Source organism: Dipteris shenzhenensis, chromosome 21 (genome assembly GCF_047967505.1).
Source record: "Dipteris shenzhenensis isolate YYH24624 ecotype China chromosome 21, Dip_SZ_1.0, whole genome shotgun sequence".
Taxonomy (NCBI): Eukaryota; Viridiplantae; Streptophyta; class Polypodiopsida; order Gleicheniales; family Dipteridaceae; genus Dipteris; species Dipteris shenzhenensis.
This window is the reverse complement of record NC_141616.1, coordinates 6,800,796-6,821,833: the sequence shown is the minus strand read 5'-3', so window position 1 is coordinate 6,821,833 and position 21,038 is coordinate 6,800,796. Positions and strand designations below refer to the sequence as shown.

The window sequence follows — 21,038 nt, the reverse complement described above, 5'->3', positions numbered from 1 at the left end:
AGCTTGTATGGACTCAAGCAGGCGCCAAGAGAATGGTACAAGAAGTTTGATGCCTTCATGCAGTCCCAAGGGTATCATAGGTGTGAGACCGATCATTGCTTGTACACCAAACGGGCAAAGGATGGCAGTTTGATGCTACTCATTCTATATGTGAATGACATGCTAATTGCCAGCAAATCTCAGCAGGAGATTAGTGCTTTGAAGAAGCAACTGCATAAGTCTTTTGACATGAAAGACTTGGGTGATGCAAACCATATTCTTGGTATGCGGATTATTCGTGACAGGTCCAAGGGACTTTTGTTTCTGTCACAGAAGGAGTACATTGACAAAGTACTGCAGAGGTTTAAAATGGAGGGGGGGAAGTCTATTAGTACCCCGTTGCCTCCACATTTAAAACTCAGCAGTAAGGACAGCCCCAGATCAGATGATGATAAGGCTGAAATGGCCAAGGTTCCGTATGCATCTGCAGTTGGTTCTTTGATGTATGCCATGGTTGCCACTCGTCCGGATATTGCCTTTGCGGTGGGAGTCATCATCAGGTATATGGCAAATCCAGGCAAGCGGCGCTGGGAAGCAGTGAAAGGCGTCTTGAGGTATCTCAAGGGTACCAAAGACTTGTGCATATGCTATGGTAGGCAGGATGCATTGGTGCATGATTTTACAGATTCAGACTATGCAGGGAATGCAGATAACCGGAAGTCTACTACCGGTTATATTTTTACATTTGCAGGAGGTGCTATATCATGGGTGTCTCGGTTGCAGAAATGCATTGCACTGTCAACCACTGAAGCTGAATATGTTGCAACCACTGAGGCTTGCAAGGAAGCAATATGGCTTACTCGGCTGGTGGGAGATTTGGGCATTACAGGATATATGCCAGTTTTGCATTGTGATAGTCAGAGTGCTATCATGTTGGCAAAGAATCCGGTCTTTCATCAGAAGACCAAGCACATAGATGTGAAATACCATTTCATCAGGGAGGTACTGGAAGACAAGCGGCTTGAGCTTGTGAAGGTGCATACTGATGATAATCCTGCAGATTTGCTCACTAAGAGCTTGCCTACAGAGCGGTTTGCACATTGTCGCCACATCATGGGATTAGGATGAGACCATTCTTATTTTATGGTCTTGTATACAGTAACTGTATATTGCTGTAATTTTTTATTCTTTTCTCCCCTTTAGGCACATTGGCCTTTAGGTGGGAGGTTGTTGGGGTAAAGGCACATTGCCACCCTTTAAAATGTTATGACACCTATGACTGTCTTAAGACAGTCATAGGGTGAAAGCCTAATCCTAATAAAACCTATGAGTTTGTGGTGTGGCTCAACACTTTTACACACCCACACTTCTTGTGTCTCCCTCTCTCTCTCTGTCTTCATCGTTCCACCCCCTCACTCTTTCCCTCACAACAATTACATCAACTGAAAATTTCAGTATATGCCAAAAAGACCTCATGATCTATGCAGCGGGTCTGCAAACAATCAAAGAAAGATTACTGCAGAGAACGCCTAAAAAAGCCAAACAGAGAGAAAGTAGGATCACCAAAGACTTTACAATTCCTATATGTCCATAAAGTCCATAGTGCCCAGTAGCGAACCCAAACAAAGAAAAGATGAAACTCTGGTCTGGATGGATGAAAGCCAAATAGCTAGAAGAACTTCCCAAACGGAACAGATGGGAATCTCGCTCGCAGACGCTGTTGAAGCAGATAAAAAACTCACGAGGGCACGAACAATGCCAAACCAAGTGAGGCACAGTCTTCGAAGAAGCAGAACATCTGTGGCAAAGTGCAAGAGCAATGTGTCGATGAGCTAATAGCTGTCCAGATGGAAACACTCCCAAAAGAACTTGCCAAAAAAAAAAACTGTTGCCGAAGCGGTACTTTATAGGCCCAAAGTTGCTGTAATCTTTTCCTCCACCACTTGGTTGGGCGATGCATTCGCCAAACAGAATCATTTCTCTCTGAAACCCGAGGTTGAGGCAAAAGGATTTTATACAATGCAGGTATAGTAATCTGAGATAGCCTCAAAGCACAAGAAGAGGACCCTGGAGAAGTCAAAGTCCAATCTTCCGGCCGGTCCTGGAGTTCCAAAGGAGGAATCGGAACAAAAGGCAAAAGCATAGAAGTAATTTGTCGCCACAAAGGACGATAATGAGAGCCCAATCCATATGCAGTGGCTGCTAGAGAAAAGGGGAGCACAGTACTAGCATCATCTATAACATCAGCAACCGAGGTGATGCCTTTAAACAAGACAAAGTAGGAACGTCGAGGTTTCTTGTAAAGCCAAGGGAGGTTGAAAGACTTTCGACCAGTGAATGCTTTCAGCTCTCAAAGAAATCCCAAGCAAAGATTGCCGTCCATTCCATTCCAGATGAGAAAGAACATGCTTCTAGTCAAGAAGCAAGCGGGAGACAAAAGGGCATCCAGGCAAAGTGCCATCAGTGCAGCCAAAAAAGAAATCCTAGTGATCGAGTTGCCAATGACCAAACGCATAAACACTGATATGAGTGACTAGAGTCCTAATCATAAGAGCCCAAGGTTGATCACCTTGCAGAAATTGTAGCACCTTTTTCCTCCTGTGGGCAAGAATATGCACATGAATATCCGTGATGTTCAATCCACCATGCATCTTGGGAGAATAAATGTGATACATCGAAAGCAGCCTGAGACTTTTTTTGCCATGTTTGGATCGCCAGAAGATTTCCATAAAGACAGACATGAAAGATGTAAGATCTGCCTTAGTGAACATGATGAATGGCAAGTAAAATTGAATATATGCCAAAAGGATTCGAAGACGAACGTGCAAAGGCCAGGTTGCGAGTTTCCAGTACTCAAGGTTTTTCCGAAGCTTAGTCAAAACCCAATCAGTTTGTTGTCGGTTAGCCAGTCTCTCGAATGCAAAGGGAGCAGCTTAGACTTTTGAAAATTAACATGAAGACCAGTTGCCAAACCATAAACAGAGAGGGCCTACATCAAGGCACCAAGATCATGGGGCGTATTCTTCGGGGTAAAGAATCATCAGCATAAGCTTGAGCAACCATGCTGCGATTAGCATCCAATTCCAAGCCATGAAGTGACACTATAGCCACAAGATGATCAATATATTGCAGCATAGGATGAGTAGCAATGGCATACAGTAAAGCACTGAGAGGGCATCCTCGGCGGACCGAACAACGAAGAATGCACTCATCAGAGATATCCCCAGAAAGAATGTAAGCCGCATTGCCATCTCTGTAAATCCAGTAAATAACCTGCTGCATTTTTTGTCAAAACCCCAAAGCTCGCATAGTTTGCGAGATGAAATCCCATTGAACTGTGTCAAAGGGTTTTGCAATATCTACCTGCAAGAGTAGAACATCCTGCTGCGTGTATTTGGCATATTCAATCCCAATATAAGCATTGGCAATGTTATCGGTGATATGGCGACATGAAACAAAGCCATATTGGGAGGGATGCAACCCATCATGCAAATAACGTTTAATCCGATCAACCACCATTTTGGCAATGATCTTGTAAATGAATGGCATGAGTGTGATTGGCCTTTAATCACCAAGTGAATCACATAGCTGCTTTTTTGGAATTAGCTTGAGAAGACCCTTTTTCCATGACACATGCATCTGCTGATTTCGCCATGCTGTATTTACCATTTGCAGCAAGGTGAATTTAAGAAGATCCCAGGATGCAAGAAAAAATTCAACAGTGAGACCATCCCATTCTGGAGATTTCCATCTGCCACAGGATCTCAGTGCATCAGACAATTCCCTTTCAGTGAAGGGATGTTCAAGTTCCAAAGCCTGAGCATCAGACAGAATTGGATGAATATGCTACAAAAGAAGCTGACGTGTAGATGCGACCTGAGGAGAAAGAGTATCTAGATGCCCAAAATGAGTGGAGAAGTGCTGCACACACAAATCAGCAAGCTCTGAACGAGATGTTGGCCAAGAACCATCAGGCATCCGGATCTGACAGATATTGGCAGCCTATCTTTTGTAGTGTAAACTCTTAAGAACTTGCTTGGAAGAGCATCTTTTATCCAAAAATGCCCGTTGTCTGGATCGAGTTTCCCATTTAGCAAGCTTTCTGCGATCATTGGATTGAAGAGAGAATTGAGCCTGACATAAGAGCATGCTTTCCTCTGAAGACAAAGGGCGAAGATGAGCAAGCTCAGTCAAACTTTGACAAGTAAATTTGGCATGTGCTACAGTCTCCCTTGTGGCTTGCATATAGGATTTGCCATAATCACGAATAACTGCTTGCATCCGAGCAACAAAAGCCTGCCAGACATAATCCAAACCAATGCGTATCTGACGAGAGAGAGGCTGAATAGCATCAGAAACCAAGGCTTTAAAGTCAGCATGCTCCAGATAACTATTATTAATCCACAAAATCCTTCGGCAAGGCAATCTTTCAGTGGGAAATTCATGTAAGGAAAGCCTCAACCAAAGAGGAGCATGATCCGAATGTGTGAAACCATGATCAATCCAAATTTGACAAGTAAAGGCATCACAATGCTGTGGATCATTCTGATACCATCTGTCCAAGCGTGCCCGATAAGAAGATTGAGCATTATGCTGAAAGTTATAACTTGGAAGCATGTGATAGAATCATTTTTCTTGTCTGTTGATGCAAAATCGTCACTAGGAAGTGACTGTGTGGTCAAATACCACTTTCGTCAGTTTTGCAGATTTGCCCTTGTGAGGCAGAAGTTGTGTTTTTTGCAGTGTTTTGTAATGGCGTCTGATGCTCTTTTACAGATAGTCACTGAAAAGCTTGACAAGAACAACTTCCAAGCATGGAAGTTTAGAATGACGAATTTCCTTAAAGGAAAAGGCTATTGGGAGTTCATTACTGGAGCTAAACAAGAACTAGTTATTCCTAATGTTCCCAATCAACAGGAGTTGTAGGCATTTAAAGGATGGCATGAGAGAGCCAAAAAAGTTATGTATTGGCTGTCTATCAGTATTTCAGATTCTATGATTGTGCATATTCAGGATGCAAGCACGCCGAAGGAGGCATGGGATACTTTGACAAAAATGTACAGCACAAAAACGCAAGCCAGGAAAATGCAGCTCAAGCAGGAGTTGCATAATGTGCAGAGAAAAAATATGAGCATCAATGACTACCACACGAAGGTGAAGAAGATTGCAGATGCACTTGCTTCCATTGGGTCGCCAGTGGAAGATGATGATTTAGTTTCTGTGACCTTGAATGGTCTAGGAAAGGATTATGCACAATTTCGGACATCCATTGCGATCCGTGCATAAACCGATGCAAATTTAAAAATTTCCCCTTGAACAAGGCATTGAACAATAATCCATCTACCATGGCGATCATTGAGAGCCACAACAGGTTGAAGGTCGTGCTTTACCAAAAAAGCCACGCCAGAAAAGGAGTGCTCTCCAGCATAGAAGATATCATAACCAGCAAAATGGGCTATCTGACCAGCATACATATGCTGATTATGCTCTTGCAAATCGACTATATTAGGCTGCAATTGATTGATATACATCCAGAACAATTTCCATTTGCGACCATCACACATTCCCTGTACATTGAGAGTAATACATTTCAGATGATCAAGCATATTTACAGTTATGGGACATGTATGTACAGCAACTAACGGCCTGTCTACGTGTGCATTTCCACCTCAATGTTTGGGCCTCTGCCTTGGGATGAAGCATTAGCCTGAGGAGAGGACAAAAGTGCAGCAACTTCTTCTTCAAGAAACAAGGTCCGATTTGCATTCACAGCAGCCCAGGTGAAGCCAACACGAGAGTTTTCAGTAGGTGTTTTCCCATGAGAGGATGCACCACTCCAAGTCCAAGAAGGCAAAGGTTGCCTGGGGGAGATCACTTTGCGAGGAGTTTGCCATCCATCAGTCAAAAAAATTTCCCCCTTCCCCTGAGGTGGAGAGGACAAAGGCACAGGAAAAGAAGCATTACCATTTGAGACAGCCAGGGCTTTGTCTTTGTCTTTGTCTTGAACAGACAAAAACTGTTTGACCCCTTTGTTTTTTACCACAGAAGAGGCATTTGCATTCTTATTCAAAGGCTGAACCATATCAGCTTGCACTGGCATCTGTGGAGCTCGGGAAGGGCATTGTGAAGCCATGTGCCCAAATCGCTTGCATTCAAAGCAAGCACCTGCAAACAGCCCCCACTTGAGCTTGTAAAAGGCACTCCCCATGGAAACATTATTCACAGTAACCGAATATGAAGCTAGAGTGGGATGATCCGTATCCCACAAAATGTAGAAGCGATTCGAATTTCCATTTGGTCGCGGTGGACATACCACCTTACCGAGGGAAGCTGCAATTTTAGGTAGAAGAGAAGACAAGCATTGAGGAAAATCCACAACTTCTACCCAAATAGGGCAACGATGCCGAATCAATGCTTGATAATCTCGGGTGGGAGGCAGAACATGGACCATCTGCTGGCCATAAAAGAGAGGAGAGTGCTCCAGCAAAACGTGACGGTGCTCCTCATCAGCCATGATGATTTCAAAAAAGCCCTCGCTGCATAATGAACTTTTTTGACATAAGAACCACCCAGGGTTCAAGTCAACCAATTCCCAACATTTGTTGCAGCAGGCATCCGTCCTAGGAAGAAAATTATAATGGCATGCTTTGCATACTCCTTAACTGGATCAAATATATCATCCACTTCCACCATAATGCCAGTGGTGGGAAGTGGATCTTTCTAACCTTTGCGGGTGTCTTCAAACCCTTCATGCATAACCTCATAAACAAGCTGAGCCTCAGCAGAGTCATGAAGGGAATCATATGAATCCATCACCTATTTTTGTTTCTTGTTGAAAACCGACTTGTCTTTGTGAAAGGTTTTCTCATAGGAATAATCCGCCATTCGAGTTAAGGAAAAGGCTTGGAAGCAACAGCGCTTTACAAGGAGGAAAGCATAGCAGGTACAAAATTGTACGGATTTTTCTTGGCTGTACGGACGTATGGATTTTTGACAGTACGATATATATATATATATATATATATATATATATATTTTTTTTTTTTTTTAAATTTTATTTTTTTTCCAGACAACAAAACTGTGCGGATTTCCCGGATTGTACAGACAAAACTGTACTGACAAAATCGTGCAGATTTTTAATAGTATGAAGATTTTTTTTTTGAATTTTCTGACAGAGCATACGAACACAAAACAGGCGTCAAATGGAACCTCGAGGGCATCAAATTGAGGGAAAAACAAGCAGCTGCAGCGTGGGAGCACGAGGGCTAGCACGGGATCTCTCACACGCACACACACTCACACTAAGCGCATGTACACACACACACACACAGAGAAACATGTATTAATGCTTGTGGGAGGCCTCGCGGGTCTTTGGGACCGAAAGTCACACACACACACACACACTTTTTTTTTTGGGTGAAAACTTTGGTTGATTATATTACAAGAATAGTCACCTCAGAAAAGAGGTGCTAGAAAATACATCAAGTGAAGATCTCAGTATAAGCCAGATATACATCATGATCTATTTGGCGAGTCTGCAAGCAATCAAAGAAAGATTGCTGCAGAGAACACTTAAAGAAAGCAAACAAAGAAAAATTGGGATCACTAAAGACTTTACAATTGCGGTCTGTCCATAAAGTCCAAAGTGCCGAATAGCGAGTTCAAACAAAGAAAAGATGAAACTCCAGTCGCTGTGGTGGATGAAAGCCAAAAAGCCAAAAACATTTCCCACCAAAGAGAAGAGTTGGGAATCTCGCTCGTAGCCGTTGTCGAAGAGAATCCAAAAACTGTCGAGAAGACGGGCAATGCCAAAATAAATGAGGCACGGTCTCCTAAGAAGTCAGACATTGATGACATAAAGTAGGAGCAATGACCCTACTGGCCAGCAACTGTCCAGATGAAAAAATTCCTAGAAGCACTCGCCATAAAAAAACCTGTTGCTCCGAAGTGGAACCTTGTATGCCCAAAGTTCCCGCAGTCTTTTCCTCCACCACTTAGCTAGCCGATTCAATCGCCGAATAGAATTACCCTTTTCTAAAACCCAGGGTTGAGGCCAAAGGATTTTGTATAATGCAGGCACAGTAATTTGAGATAGCCTCAAAGGACAAGAGGAGGACCCAAGGGAAATGAGAGTCCAATCCTCTAATCGATCTTGGAGTTCCAAAGGGGGAATTGGGACTAAAGGTGAAAGCATACAAGTGATTTGCTGCCACAAAGTACGATAATGAGAACCCAAACCATACTGTATGGCTGCCAGAGAAAAGGGAAGCATAGAGCCATCATCATGAATAACATTAGCAACAGTATTGATCCCTTTAAAAGAAATAAAGTAAGAACGGCAAGGCTCCTGTAAAGCAAGCAGAGGCTGAAAAACTTTTGACCAGTGAATGCTTTCAACTCGCAAAGAATTACCCATCAGGGACTGTCGACCATGCCATTCCAGGTGAGACAGAATATGCTTCCAGTCAAGAAGCAATTTGAAGACCATAGGGCAGCCATGCAAAATGCCATCAATGCACCCAAACAAGAAATCCCACTGAGTGGGTTGCCAATGACCAAAAGCAGGAGTATTGATATGTGTGAGCAGTGATTCAATCATGAGAGCCCAGGGCTGATCACCTTTCAGAAATTGCAGCAACATTCTCACCCTGTGAGCAAGGATGTGCACCTGGATGTTAGTGATACTCAAACCACCATGCATCTTAGGGGAACAGATTCGATGCACGGAAAGCAGTCTGAGACTTTTTCTGCCATGTTTAGAATGCCAAAAGATCTCCATAATGACAGACATAAAGGAATCAAGATCTGCCTTGGTGAACATGATCATAGGCAAATAGAATTGAATATATGCAATAAGTATGGACTGCATGCACTATTTGGAGGCGAACATGTAAAGGCCAGGTTGCCAATTTCCAATATTCAAGTTTATTTCAGAGCTTGACTAGAACCCAATCAATTTGCTGTTGATGAGTAAGTCCCCAGCCCAAAGGATAACCAAGGTGACGAACCAACTGAGTGGGTGGGATGATCTCCCCTAGCCATAAGAGACTGTGCCAGTCTTGAAGATGCAATGGGAGAAGCCTTGACTTTTGAAAGTTAACATGAAGGCCAGCTGCCAAATCATAAACTGAAAGAGCTTGCATCAAAGCCGAAAGATCAAGTGGAGTATTCCTTGGAGTAAAGAAAGAATCATTAGCATAAGCCTGAGCAATCATGCTGCGATTTTCATCCAGTTCCAAACCATGGAGAGAATCTGTAGCCACTAGATGATCAATGTATTGCAGCATAGGATGAGTAGCAATAGCATACAGTAAGGCACTAAGGGGACAGCCTTGACGAACCGAACTACGAAGAGTCCATTCTTCCGAGATGTCTCTAGAAAGAATACAAGCAGCATTGCTATCGTGTCGAGCCAATAAATAACCTGCTGCATTTTTATTCCAAAGCCCAAGGATCGCATTGTTTGCGAGATGAACTCCCATTGAACTGTGTCAAAGGCTTTGGCAATGTCAATCTATAAGAGTAAAACATCCTGTTGTGTGTACTTGGCATATTTAATCCCAACATAAGCATTGGCAATATTGTCCATGATGTGCATACGAGGAACGAAGCCATATTGAGAAGGATGCAGCCCATCATGCAGATAGCCTTTGATATGGTCAACAAGCATTTTAGCTATGACCTTGTAAATGATTGGCATAAGCGTGATTGGTCTGCAATCAGTGATAAATTCAGAAATTTGCTTCTTAGGAAAGCTTTACAAGTCCGTTTTTCCATGACAGGGGCATTTGCTGATTTTCCCAAGCTGAATTAGCCGTTTGCAGGAGAGGGGATTTGAGGCTATCCCGAAAAGCAAGAAAGAATTCAACAGTGAGGCCATCCCATCTTGGAGATTTCCATCTACCACATGATTTAACTGCATCTGACAATTCCCGTTCAGTGAAGGGGAGTTCGAGCTCCAAGGCCTGAGCTTGAGAAAGAATTGGATGGACATGCTATAAAAGAAGCAAATGTGCAGAAAAAATCTCAGGAGAAGGAAAGTCCACATGCCCAAAATGGGAAGAGAAGTGCCGCACACAAAAATCAGCAAGTTCAGGGCGAGATGATGACCAAGAACCATGACGCATCCGGGCCCGACAAATGTTTGTAGCCTGTCGTTTGTAATGCAAACTTTTGAGAAATTGCTTCGAAGAGGAGCCTTTATCCAAAAAAGCTCTTTGTCGAGATCGGGTTTCCCATTTAGCAAGCTTTCTTCGATCATTTGATTGGAGACAAAATTTGGCTTGATCAGAAGACAAAGGCCGAAGGTGACTGAGCTTAGTCAGACTCTGACAAGCGAGTGTAGCATGCACAACAGTCTCCCGTGTGGCTCGCATAAATGATTTACCATAGTTCGGAATCACAGCTTGCATTCAAGCAACAAAAGCTTGCCACGCATAATCAGATCAAAGAGCATCTAAGAAGAGAGAGGCTGAATGGCATCAGAAACCATAGCTTTAAATGTTATTCACCAACATAAGCCTTTTGCAAGGCAATCTGTCCTCCGGAAAGTCATGCATGGAGAGCCTCAACCAAAGAGGAGCATGATTAGAATACGTGAGGGCATGATCAACCCAAAGTTGACAAGTAAAGGCATCACAATGCTGCGGATCAACCTGATACCATCTATGCAAGCGTGCCTGATAGGAAGATTGAGCATTGTGTTGAAAGGTATAGCCCGGGAGTGTGGGCTGTAATTCCTTCCAGAGATTCACCAAACGCAACACACACACACACACTTTTTTGGTTGTGAAATCCATATTTGTTTATGTTACAAGAAGCAGTTCCCAAAGAAAGGACATGTCATTACAAAACATCAGAAGATTTCAATATAAAACAAGTAGATAGAGGAATATATCTAACGAGCACTGAGGCAATTATAAAATGATTGCCTTATTGACATCTAGAAACTCATGACTTTTAACTTCTTTTACAGCATCTTTTCGAGCCAGATTCCACACAGACTGTTTTTTTTTTTTTGGGATGAAACTTTTGATACTTTATATTACAGTTTAGGTATCTCGAAAAACAACATATTCCAAATTACATGAATAGAAAATCTCACTATATGACAAGTATACATCATGCTCTATATCATGAGTTTGCAGACAATCAAAGAGAGATTGCTGGAAAGAGTGCCTAAAAAAAGAGAAAGTGGAAAATACAGGATCACCAAAGACTCTACGATCTCTATCTTTTCATAGAGTACACACACTTTTTTTTCTTGGTGAGAACTTTGAATGCTTTATATTACAAGATAGCTATCCCAGAAAACTGGTAAACTGAAAGATAATATCAAAAGAAAATCTTGGTGTCGGACAAATATACATCATGATCTATGCAGTGAGTTTGCATTGCTCACTTACACACACACACACACACACACACACACGTACACGCACATTTTTTTGGGTAAGAAGCAATATTCATTAGAACGAGACAGCTACTGCTTAGAACTAAAAGCAGTAGTAAAAGACTTCTAACTGAGCCAAAAGGTCTCTAGAGAATGTGCATCCCAGAGAGATCGATTCTCGCCTAAAGGCATATCGAACAAATAACCAAAAGTAATCTGAGGAAAACGAGCATGAAGATGTGTTCATAGCTTGGAAAGACAATCACAATCAGTAGGACAGGTCTAGAAAAGATGTAGCATGGCCTCGCTCAGAGATGCAACATGTAGGGCAGTCCGAGGGAAAAATCTGCCGGGCAACCAATAAAGAACTGGTAAAGCCCCTACCAAACAACACCACAAGAAAACCCGCTGTTTGAGAGGAAGCTTGCTACCCTGGTTGCGTCGAAGGCCAGCCTTCCACCAAGCAAGAGACGTGTAAAAAGATTACCATGAGATGGATCCTTTGCTGTGGAAGCAAGAGATGATAAGGTTTCTTAGTAGAGAGATGTGCAAATGTGAAAGGGGTGTAACCGGAGTGCCTGATCATACTTCCAATCCAACAAAGGAATAGTAGTAAACAAGCGGGGGCAAGCTGAAAAGGTTGCAGCATAGTATTGAGAATATGCCAAATAGACTTGTGATGCGTCTCCATTGTCCTTCACAATACCTCTGGCAGCATCTTAAGGTGGCCACAAAAGAGTTGAAGAGGAAAAATACTGTGCTAATTCCCCCCCAAAATAAATCCTAATCCCAAAAATCTGGTAGCTTTTACTGCTTAGCCTACACCCTCCACCTCCTGGAACAGCTCCATCCTAGCAGCCATGCCTACCACTTTCCATTCTTGTAACCATGTGTCATTAGCACTTGATATACAAGGCCTTCTTTAACATGCAAGCCTTGTCTTCCTTGCCTCGTACCACAAAACCAATGGTTTGAGACACATAAACCTCCTACAGGAGGTCACACACCTTATGTCAATTGATAGATAGTCCATCTATGAAATGTAGCCATGGCAACAACATACCTAATGGTAGTCATACGAGAAGTGGGAGTAAGGGTATCATCATAATCTATGCCCTTCTTTTGTGCATAGCCCTTTGCAACAAGACAGGATTTATACCTATCTATAGAACCATCTGATCTGCATTTGATTATATACCCACTTTGTACCAATTGCTTTCTTGCCCACATGTAGGTCTTTCAACTCAAAAGTGTGGTTTTTCTAGATGGAGTCTATTTGTGCTTGCATAGCTTGCATCCAATGCACATTATCATGTGCGTCATCAAAACAATCAGGTTCATCCATGTCAAGCAAATTACTGGCCCAAGCTCAGTCATGATAGTGGGCATCCTCAGCATGTCCAGTGTCACTACGTGTGCGGCTAGGAAGAGGTGCAGAGAGCTTGCTCTCCTGGAGAGTACACAACATCCAACAAGGAACTGTCCTAGCTTTTTGCACTGCTGTACTTTCTTGTGCCACCACATCCTCAATTTTTTGCCAAGTTATAGGACCAGCCCTAAGCTGCATGAGGTATCAACCACTTGAGGATCTTGCTGCATACGCTGGAAGTGGATTTGTAAGGCAGAGATGGTTGATGCGAGCTGCTAGCCAGCCCCTTTCACTCTGCGCCTTTGGCTCTATAGTGGATGCTCACTCTAGCACCTTCCTTGGTTCAATGGGAGAGTATAGATACAACAACTCCGTATAGGACACTCTCATATTTTGACTACATAGCCATGAATGCTAGGCGTAGTGATATCTAGAGCTTACTTGAGGTTTCCACAAGAAGAGCACATTGGGAGTCTTTTGACATCAATTTGACCTTTTAGAGTTAACTTTGGAAATTCCTATTGGAAGAGACAAACTTCCATGTTTTTCTAGCAATTCTAGCGCAATGGACTGCTAGTCAACTCTAGGAGCCCAAGGTGCCTCATAGTTTTGGATTCGGTTCAGCCTTGCATTTGGACATGCAGAGGAGCCCAGGCTGGCAAAGCATTGCATTGTTGACATGACGAGAAGAGGCACTTGTTACATCACTTGGGGATCACTAGCTTGGCTTATTTTTTGTCACTTTAGTTGGTGTAGCGAATCTCTTTGGTGTGTATTGTTTCTAGATAACTGTAGATGTTATGGAATGCAAAGGGGTAGTGAATCTTATCATCCAAAGGTGCTTGCAAATCTGAAAGTAGGCTTTTATTAGAGTTCCTTTTAATGTTGGCTACAACTAGTCATTTTTATTTAGAAATTTGGACTTTAGAACATCAAAAATCTGAATTTGTACGGTTGGATATATTTGGGTCTTACGAAGGCATATTTATTTATTATTGCAGAAGCTGTCTTATACAAATATTCCGGATGCACCAATGTTTATACCTCAATTTTCACCACAAGGTAATTATGTGCTATTTCTCTATTTCATGATTGCAAGATTGTAAAGTAGTCAATTTGCAATGTGTTACCAGCATTGGCCTAGCGCTAGTGTTTCATGAGTATAAATATATTGTAAATGTGAAGTTAATGTCTTTATGTTTCAAAAGGAAATTAAATGTAGTATGTCCCCGAAACAAAAGTTAAGGCATGAGAAGCTCAAATATCATTTCTTATGAGCCAATACATGCATCTTGTGGGGAGGTAGCACACAACACAATGGGAGAACCAACAACGGTGTGTCTTGATGTTGAGCTGTAATAGGGAACATGGGTGAAATGCGACCTCTACATTGGTCAATGGACTGGAACAAGATGCAACGATTCCACTCCTTGAAAATAATAATTTCTTTGTCTCAGCATGAGAGTCGCTATTGTTTTTCAAGAGTAACTGTCTGTTAAGAAAATATGAAAAAGGATTTGATTCACATGAATATTTCGAATATATTACCAACTTCTTGGGCTTGCCAAGGGCATAGGTTTGTGTGACATTGTTACACGTGTAGGCCATCTTTTGGTGGTTCTAGTGATGCCCTATAGGCCATGGCGTGTGCCTTGTAGACATAAATATAGGCACTTATAGTTTTGGTGCCTTTTAGGCCACATAGGACACTTAGTCCTATGTGACACCTAGGACACTTAGTCCTAGGTCTAGGTACAAGTACTTTGTACTCTTTCTTTTCTTTTTTACTCAAGATTGACATGACGGCTAAGACTCTATCGACTCTTTGCACCTTGCTCTCTCTCTATCATCTAACGATCTTACAACACAGAAGCTAATCATGTGAACATATATGAAATATATCTGTTTGGCAAACTAACTGACACAGCTGACAGCAGCATATGAACAGTCTGGCCTAGTAGTCATGAGATATATCAAGCTCCCCACTAGCTTCTAGTAGAGAGCGGTACCAACAGTTGGCCGATCCAAATAGTCCTCCGATTTCAGTCCTGGCTCCATGGGTGTAGAAATCAATTTGATGTCCAGCATATGAACTTTTTTTAATACACCCTTAACATACTTGCCTAGCTCACAAAACTGCCATTTTTTTACTGTCCATGCTTCTGTGCCCCATGCTAGTGTCCCAAATATGTCATCTCAACCTCGCAGCAACCCTTTCATAGGGATCAATATGCCTCAATGTAATGGTGCCTGCAAAGAGAAATCCTTCCAAGGAGCTGGGCTGCTTCCAACAAAAAAAGAGGTTGCAAAGACACAGATCTGAACTTCTGAACTGCAGCAGCCTGAAGTCATATTACTGCTTAGATACTCCTGGGGTTCACATGTGCAAAACCTTTCCCCCAACACAGCAAATATAATATAAGGATCAGGCATATGGCTCCATCCTGGCATTCTGGTGCATGCAGCTCAAGGCATGGTTCAGACCAGCTTTAAACCAAAACTGAGGCAGGCCACAATGGGCCTTATGCAATCGGAAGAATAATCGCATGGTTGACATACTTGAAAAGGAGGACCCTGTTAGTGCACGATGCATTACCACACCACGTCAGTAAAACATCCAGATATATCGAGATGCAATTTTGGCTTAGGTCCCATAGATTGCGGCTAGTAAGGTGTAGTCTCTTAAAAGAGGATTTGAACTTAGCCTCCTAGTTAATTGGTTTGATACAATCATATTTAGACTTGAAAAAATGTTACGTGCTTTTGTCCATGAAGTTTTCATAACCCTACATAATGTTAAAGGGGTCTCATTTATATCATAGTGGAATGGCTTTGAAGCATGGGTTTCTAGAAGCTCTTTTTTATACTTTTTTGAAGAGATGGACCTTTTAAGAACTTTGCATCCTGGATTACAAGAGGGACCATTAAGGACAACAAGTTAGATCATGTTTCTCCTTCAAAGATTCCTGTAATCTGTTGATTTGCTCTCGCATCGATGACGACTTCTTGGGATCCAACAATGGCATCTGGACTTCGAGGGAAACCCTCTTCATGGGAGAGGTTCGATTATACAAGGATGCCAAGTGCTCCACAGTCATGTGCTTCACGTGATTAATCACATGAGGAGTATAGTTAAGGAAAATAAATGACCTTGTCCTTGCATCGATCGACATGGTTCTAGAGCTGAAACAAGGACTCGGCCTTCTTCTGCTCAAGGATGCCAAGATCATCATCATCATCATCGCCATCAAGAAATCATAGTGGATGAGGCAATGGAGGCATGAAATTGGCGATAGAGTGCTACCGGCTGCTCACTGGTGTGGCTCTGTGAGGTCTCCTTATCATAGCTTTGCGTCTAACAAGGGCTGTTGGGGTAAAGGCACATTGCTACCCCTTTATTAAAGATAAGACATCTATGACTGTCTTAAGACAGTCATAGGGTAAAACCTAATCCTAATAAAACTAATGAGTTTGTGGTGTGGCTCATCACTTCACACCCGCACACTTGAGTCTTCTCTCTCTCACACTCTCTCCCTCTTACTCTTCTTCCCCCTTCTGTCCCCTTCAACTGGTATCAGAGCCTCTTCTCCCTCTACCCTTGCCTACCCCCCCCCTTTCGACCTCTACCTAGCCTCTGCAAGGGCCAACGGGCCAGCGTGCGGGCGCGGGTGCGGGTCAGCGGGTGACAGCGTCGTACGGACGTACGTCGTCCGTACATCCGTACGGACGGGCGTCGCAGATCTGCAGGCAGCGAAGGCATCGCAGCGCGGGCACGGGCACAGATTAGGGCGCGAGCGCGGGCGCGGGCGCGGGCGTAGAGCAGGGCACGAGCAGCGCAGCTGCTCACGCAGCTAGCGCTACAGCAGCAGCTGCTAGCTGCTATCCTGCGCAGGGGCAGCCAGTGCACAGCACTAGGCCGCACAGAGAGCCAGAGCGCGCAGCGCGCGCTCAGGTACGGACATCCGTACCTGCCGTATGGACTCCGTACAGGAGCCGTACATCCGTACGGATCTACACTGCGCAGGTACAGGGAGCTGCATCAGGGAGACCGTCGAAATTTTTTTTTTCTCTTCTGGGATTCTGCACACGTGCGCAGGTACAGGAAGTACAGCAGGCAGAATTTTTTTTTGGGAAGAAAAAGAAGGAGAAAGAGCTCTCTGCTCTTCACTCAGGATCATCCTTCAGTTCTCAAAACTGTGTTTTCTTGAAAGTACAGCCAGTACCTTCATTTACCTCGTGCTTGAGGTGAAGAGAACCACAGTGTGTGGTTGATTGCACAGTTATCTGTTTTCGTGAAGGAAATGCCTTGATTTTGCAGAGGACTTTTATGCTTTTACTGGGCTTGAATCTCAGTTTTTGGGTGAGCAGATCATAGGGCTTTTGCCCGGCAGTTGATGCTTTGTATGCCTTGAGGTAGTGTGGTGCCAGAGAGCACACATTTGCCTCGATTTCCGCAGTGTGGAGGTGACATTTTCTTGCAGGTCACATTTCTTGTGCAACACTCAGAGAACCTCAGTTGAGCCACGCTTGGCCAGGGCGCATCGAGTTTACTCGGTCCCTAACTGTCCATCGTTGAAAGTGCTCAAAAGGTTCCTCATTGAGTGTTTGTACGTTGGGATCTGTGTATGTCATTTCTACACAGGGCAGTATATGCATTACACTGTTGGATGATTTTGTCAGAGAGATTTTCATATTGCATGCTACCTCAGTGTTGAGGTGTTCTTCACTTGGTTCAGGTGTCAGATCAAGGGGCTTTTGCCCAGATTTTGTTTGATAGCACTTGGGTTACCGACAGAGATCTTCAGATGCATTTTATCCCCTTGGCAGAAGGGTGATTGCTTGGGATTTATCCCATTTTCTGTTGCAGGTTTTGTGACAGGCTGAAGTGTCTTTTTTTTTTTTTTTTTGGGTGTTTGCCAAGTGGTTTATGCATATTAACTCAGTGCAATACCTCATCTGAGGTGGAAGAAGTGATCAGTACAGCAGTGTTTACAGCAGTGTTTGTGTTTTGTCAGCTGATGATGCACTGTTAAAGCACTTGTGGAGCAGCTGCAGCATTCTGAAATTACTGTTTATGCCTATTTGAGCACGGTACAGTGTGTCAGAAGGTACAGTATTTGCAGGGACATTTACTGTTTTGCTGCAGATTTTCCTGACAGTAAAAAACAGCACTATTGTGAGTGCTCCTGGCTCTTGATAGAGCAGGTTTTTTCTGAGAAATCAGAATTTTTATTCAGTCTTTTTTTACTTCCAGGGAGTCAGGTACTTTCCTTATCTGATATGGCATCAGGGGGAAGTGAATCTTCAATTCTGAACATAAAGAAACTGGAAGGAGCACACAATTATGCATTATGGGCAGAACAGTGCTTGAATGTACTTCTGTTAAAGAAGATTTCTAAGCCCATAAGGGTGAAGGGTGTCAAGCCATCTGACATGGCAGCTGATGACTGGGAAGAGCTTGATTTGTCCGCAAGGGCAGCTATCATGCTCACTATTTCTGACACTCTTGTGTTCAATGTTCAGGCTGAAAAGACCTCTTATGGTCTATGGCAAAGGCTAGAAGAATTGTATGCCCAAAAGAGCTCAGCCAGTAAGGTTTATTGGTTGAAGAAGCTGGTTGATCTTCGCATGAAGGAAGGTACAGCTATGACCTCACACTTGAGTGAGTTCAATGCCTTCTTTACACAGCTGATTGCACAGGGATTGAACCTTGATGAGGAGTTAAAGGCTACTTTCTTGTTGTGTACCCTCCCTGAGAGTTGGGACACTTTCAAGACCACCCTGTCAAATTCGAATGTCACTCTTATGTATGCTGATGTAGAGAGCTCTCTCCTTATGGAGGAGATGAGCAGGAAGAATAATGCGAGCAGCAAGTCTTCAAATGCCTTGCAGGTACATGATAGAGGCAGGACTTAGCAGAAGGGGAGATCTGCTAGTAAGTCCAAATCCCGCTGTCAGTCCCGTGGCAAAAAGGATATTGAATGCTTTTATTGTGGCAAGAAGGGACATGTGAAGTCTAAGTGCTTCAAGTTCATACGGGATCAGAAAGCCAAGAAGGCTGAAACAAAGGATGCAGGCAATGGAAGCAAAGGCAAAGGCAAGGCCAAGGCAGATGACTTGGATGCAGTGAATGTTGCAGCAGAGGACAGTGACAGTGACATACATGATGTTTTATGCTCTTCTGCTGTAATAGCACATGCTTTGGTTATTGATGGCCATGACATGCACACCTGGCTCTTGGACTCAGGTGCTTCTTTTCATGTTACTCCTCATAGGGAGTGGTTTACTTCCTACACAGGTACCTATGGAGTTGTTCATCTTGGGAACAACTATGCATGTCAGATTGCAGGGATTGGCAGTATACAGATAGTATTCCCTGATGGACGCATATTTATGCTTGATGGTGTTCGCCATGTGCCGCAAATCAAGAAAAATCTGATTAGCACTGGCTTATTGGATGACAGTGGTTACCACACCACATTTGGGGATTCCAAATGGGTGATTACTGATGGCCAGGCTGTAGTGGCTGAGGGTTTTAAGAGTGATACCTTGTACCCTCTTTATGTTTCCAGTGTGGGTAATCATGTTGTTGCCATAACCGAGCTGCCAAAGGTTTCATTGTGGCATAGCCGGTTGGGACACATGTCTGTTAAAGGAATGCAAGAACTGTCACGTTTGGGTTATCTGCCGTCTCTTTCTTTTTCAGATTTGCCTACTTGTGATCATTGTATATTTGGCAAGCATTCTGTGACTCCTCATAAGAGGAGAACTCCCCAGAATAGAGCACCACTTGATCTAGTGCACACTGATTTGTGTGAGATGCCACAGTTATCACTAGGGGGTGCAAAATATTTTATTACTTTCATTGATGATGCCACACGCAAAGTGTGGGTCTATTTCTTGAAGCATAAGGGCGATGCCTTAGATGCTTTCAAGAAGTTTGTCGCTCAGGTTGAGAATCGGACAGGTCGCAGGCTGAAATGCCTCAGATCCGATAATGGGGGTGAGTATGTGTCACATGCTTTTGTGCAGTTTTGCGAAGCTAAGGGCATCAAACAGGAACTCACAGCCCCTCATAATGCATCTCAAAATGGTGCAAGTGAGCGGATGAATCGAACTATTCAGGAGAAGGTTCGATGTATGTTGTCTTATGCTGCATTACCCCATGGCTTTTGGGCAGAAGCCGTGCAAACAGCAGTTCACATTATTAACAGGTCGCCAAACAAGGCTTTGGAGTTGAAAGTGCCAGAGGAGGTGTGGTCTGGCAAGCCACCTTCATATAAGCACTTACGTGTATTTGGCTGCGAGTGCTTTGCTCATGTACGCAAAGAACTGCGCACCAAACTGGATGCAAAGTCTATCAGATGCATCTTCATGGGTTATGGTGACGAAGGTGAAATGGGGTACAGGTTATGGGATCCCGTTAAACGGAAGATTATACGCAGCAATGATGTCATCTTTAAAGAGGATAGTGTACACAAGGAACCCGTGCAACCTGTGGAATACAGGAGGGTTATTTATGATGATGTTGGACAGCAAAGAATGCCCATTTATATGCAGCAGCAGGCTGCTGCAGATAACCCTGTTGAAGAGGGTATACAGGCTGAAAATCAGCCAGATAATTTTGCCAATGATGCACCACTGGATATGCCAGCAGATGGGGCTGTAGAACAGCCAAATATGGTGGTACAGCCACCCGTCATGCATGACGAACAGGCTGGACAGCAGCCTAATCCGGAACATTTTGTTAGGAGGAGCACCCGTGTACAACGGCCTCCTGCCAGGTTTGTTCCAGGAGCCAATAATGTGGCTGATTTTATCATGCTGACAGATTGTGGTGAGCCTTCCAGCTTCAAGGAAGCTATGGGAAGAACAGAGAAAAAGAAGTGGGAGAAAGCCATGCAGTCAGAAATGGACTCCCTACTTCAAAATGATACATGGGACTTGGTGCAGCTACCTGCAGGCAGAAAGGTTTTGCCATGCAAGTGGGTTTACAAAGTCAAAGTGGATTCAAATGCTTTACCGAGGTATAAGGCCAGATTGGTTGCCAAGGGATTTAAGCAGGAGAAGGGCATTGACTTTGATGAGATCTTTTCCCCTGTAGTCAAGATGACTACTTTGAGAGCAGTGTTAGCTCTTGTTGCTCATGACGACATGGATTTATGTCAGATGGATGTGAAGACAGCTTTTCTTCACGGAGATCTCCATGATGAGATCTATATGAGTCAGCCAGAGGGATATGCTGTTAAAGGGAAAGAGCAGCTTGTGTGTAAGCTCAAGAGGAGCTTGTATGGACTC

The 21,038-nt window shown here is 43.4% G+C and overlaps 1 protein-coding gene across 1 annotated transcript in view; it reads left to right on the top strand.

Moving 5' to 3' along the window:
- The window catches only part of FAAH (fatty acid amide hydrolase), a 222,569-nt gene that overhangs the window by 64,515 nt on the left and 137,016 nt on the right, over positions 1 to 21,038 (top strand). The window contains exon 4 of the mRNA XM_087392616.1: positions 13,742 to 13,802. Coding sequence (XP_087248742.1) covers positions 13,742 to 13,802 — 61 coding nt within the window. The remainder of the gene's footprint in view (positions 1 to 13,741; positions 13,803 to 21,038) is intronic.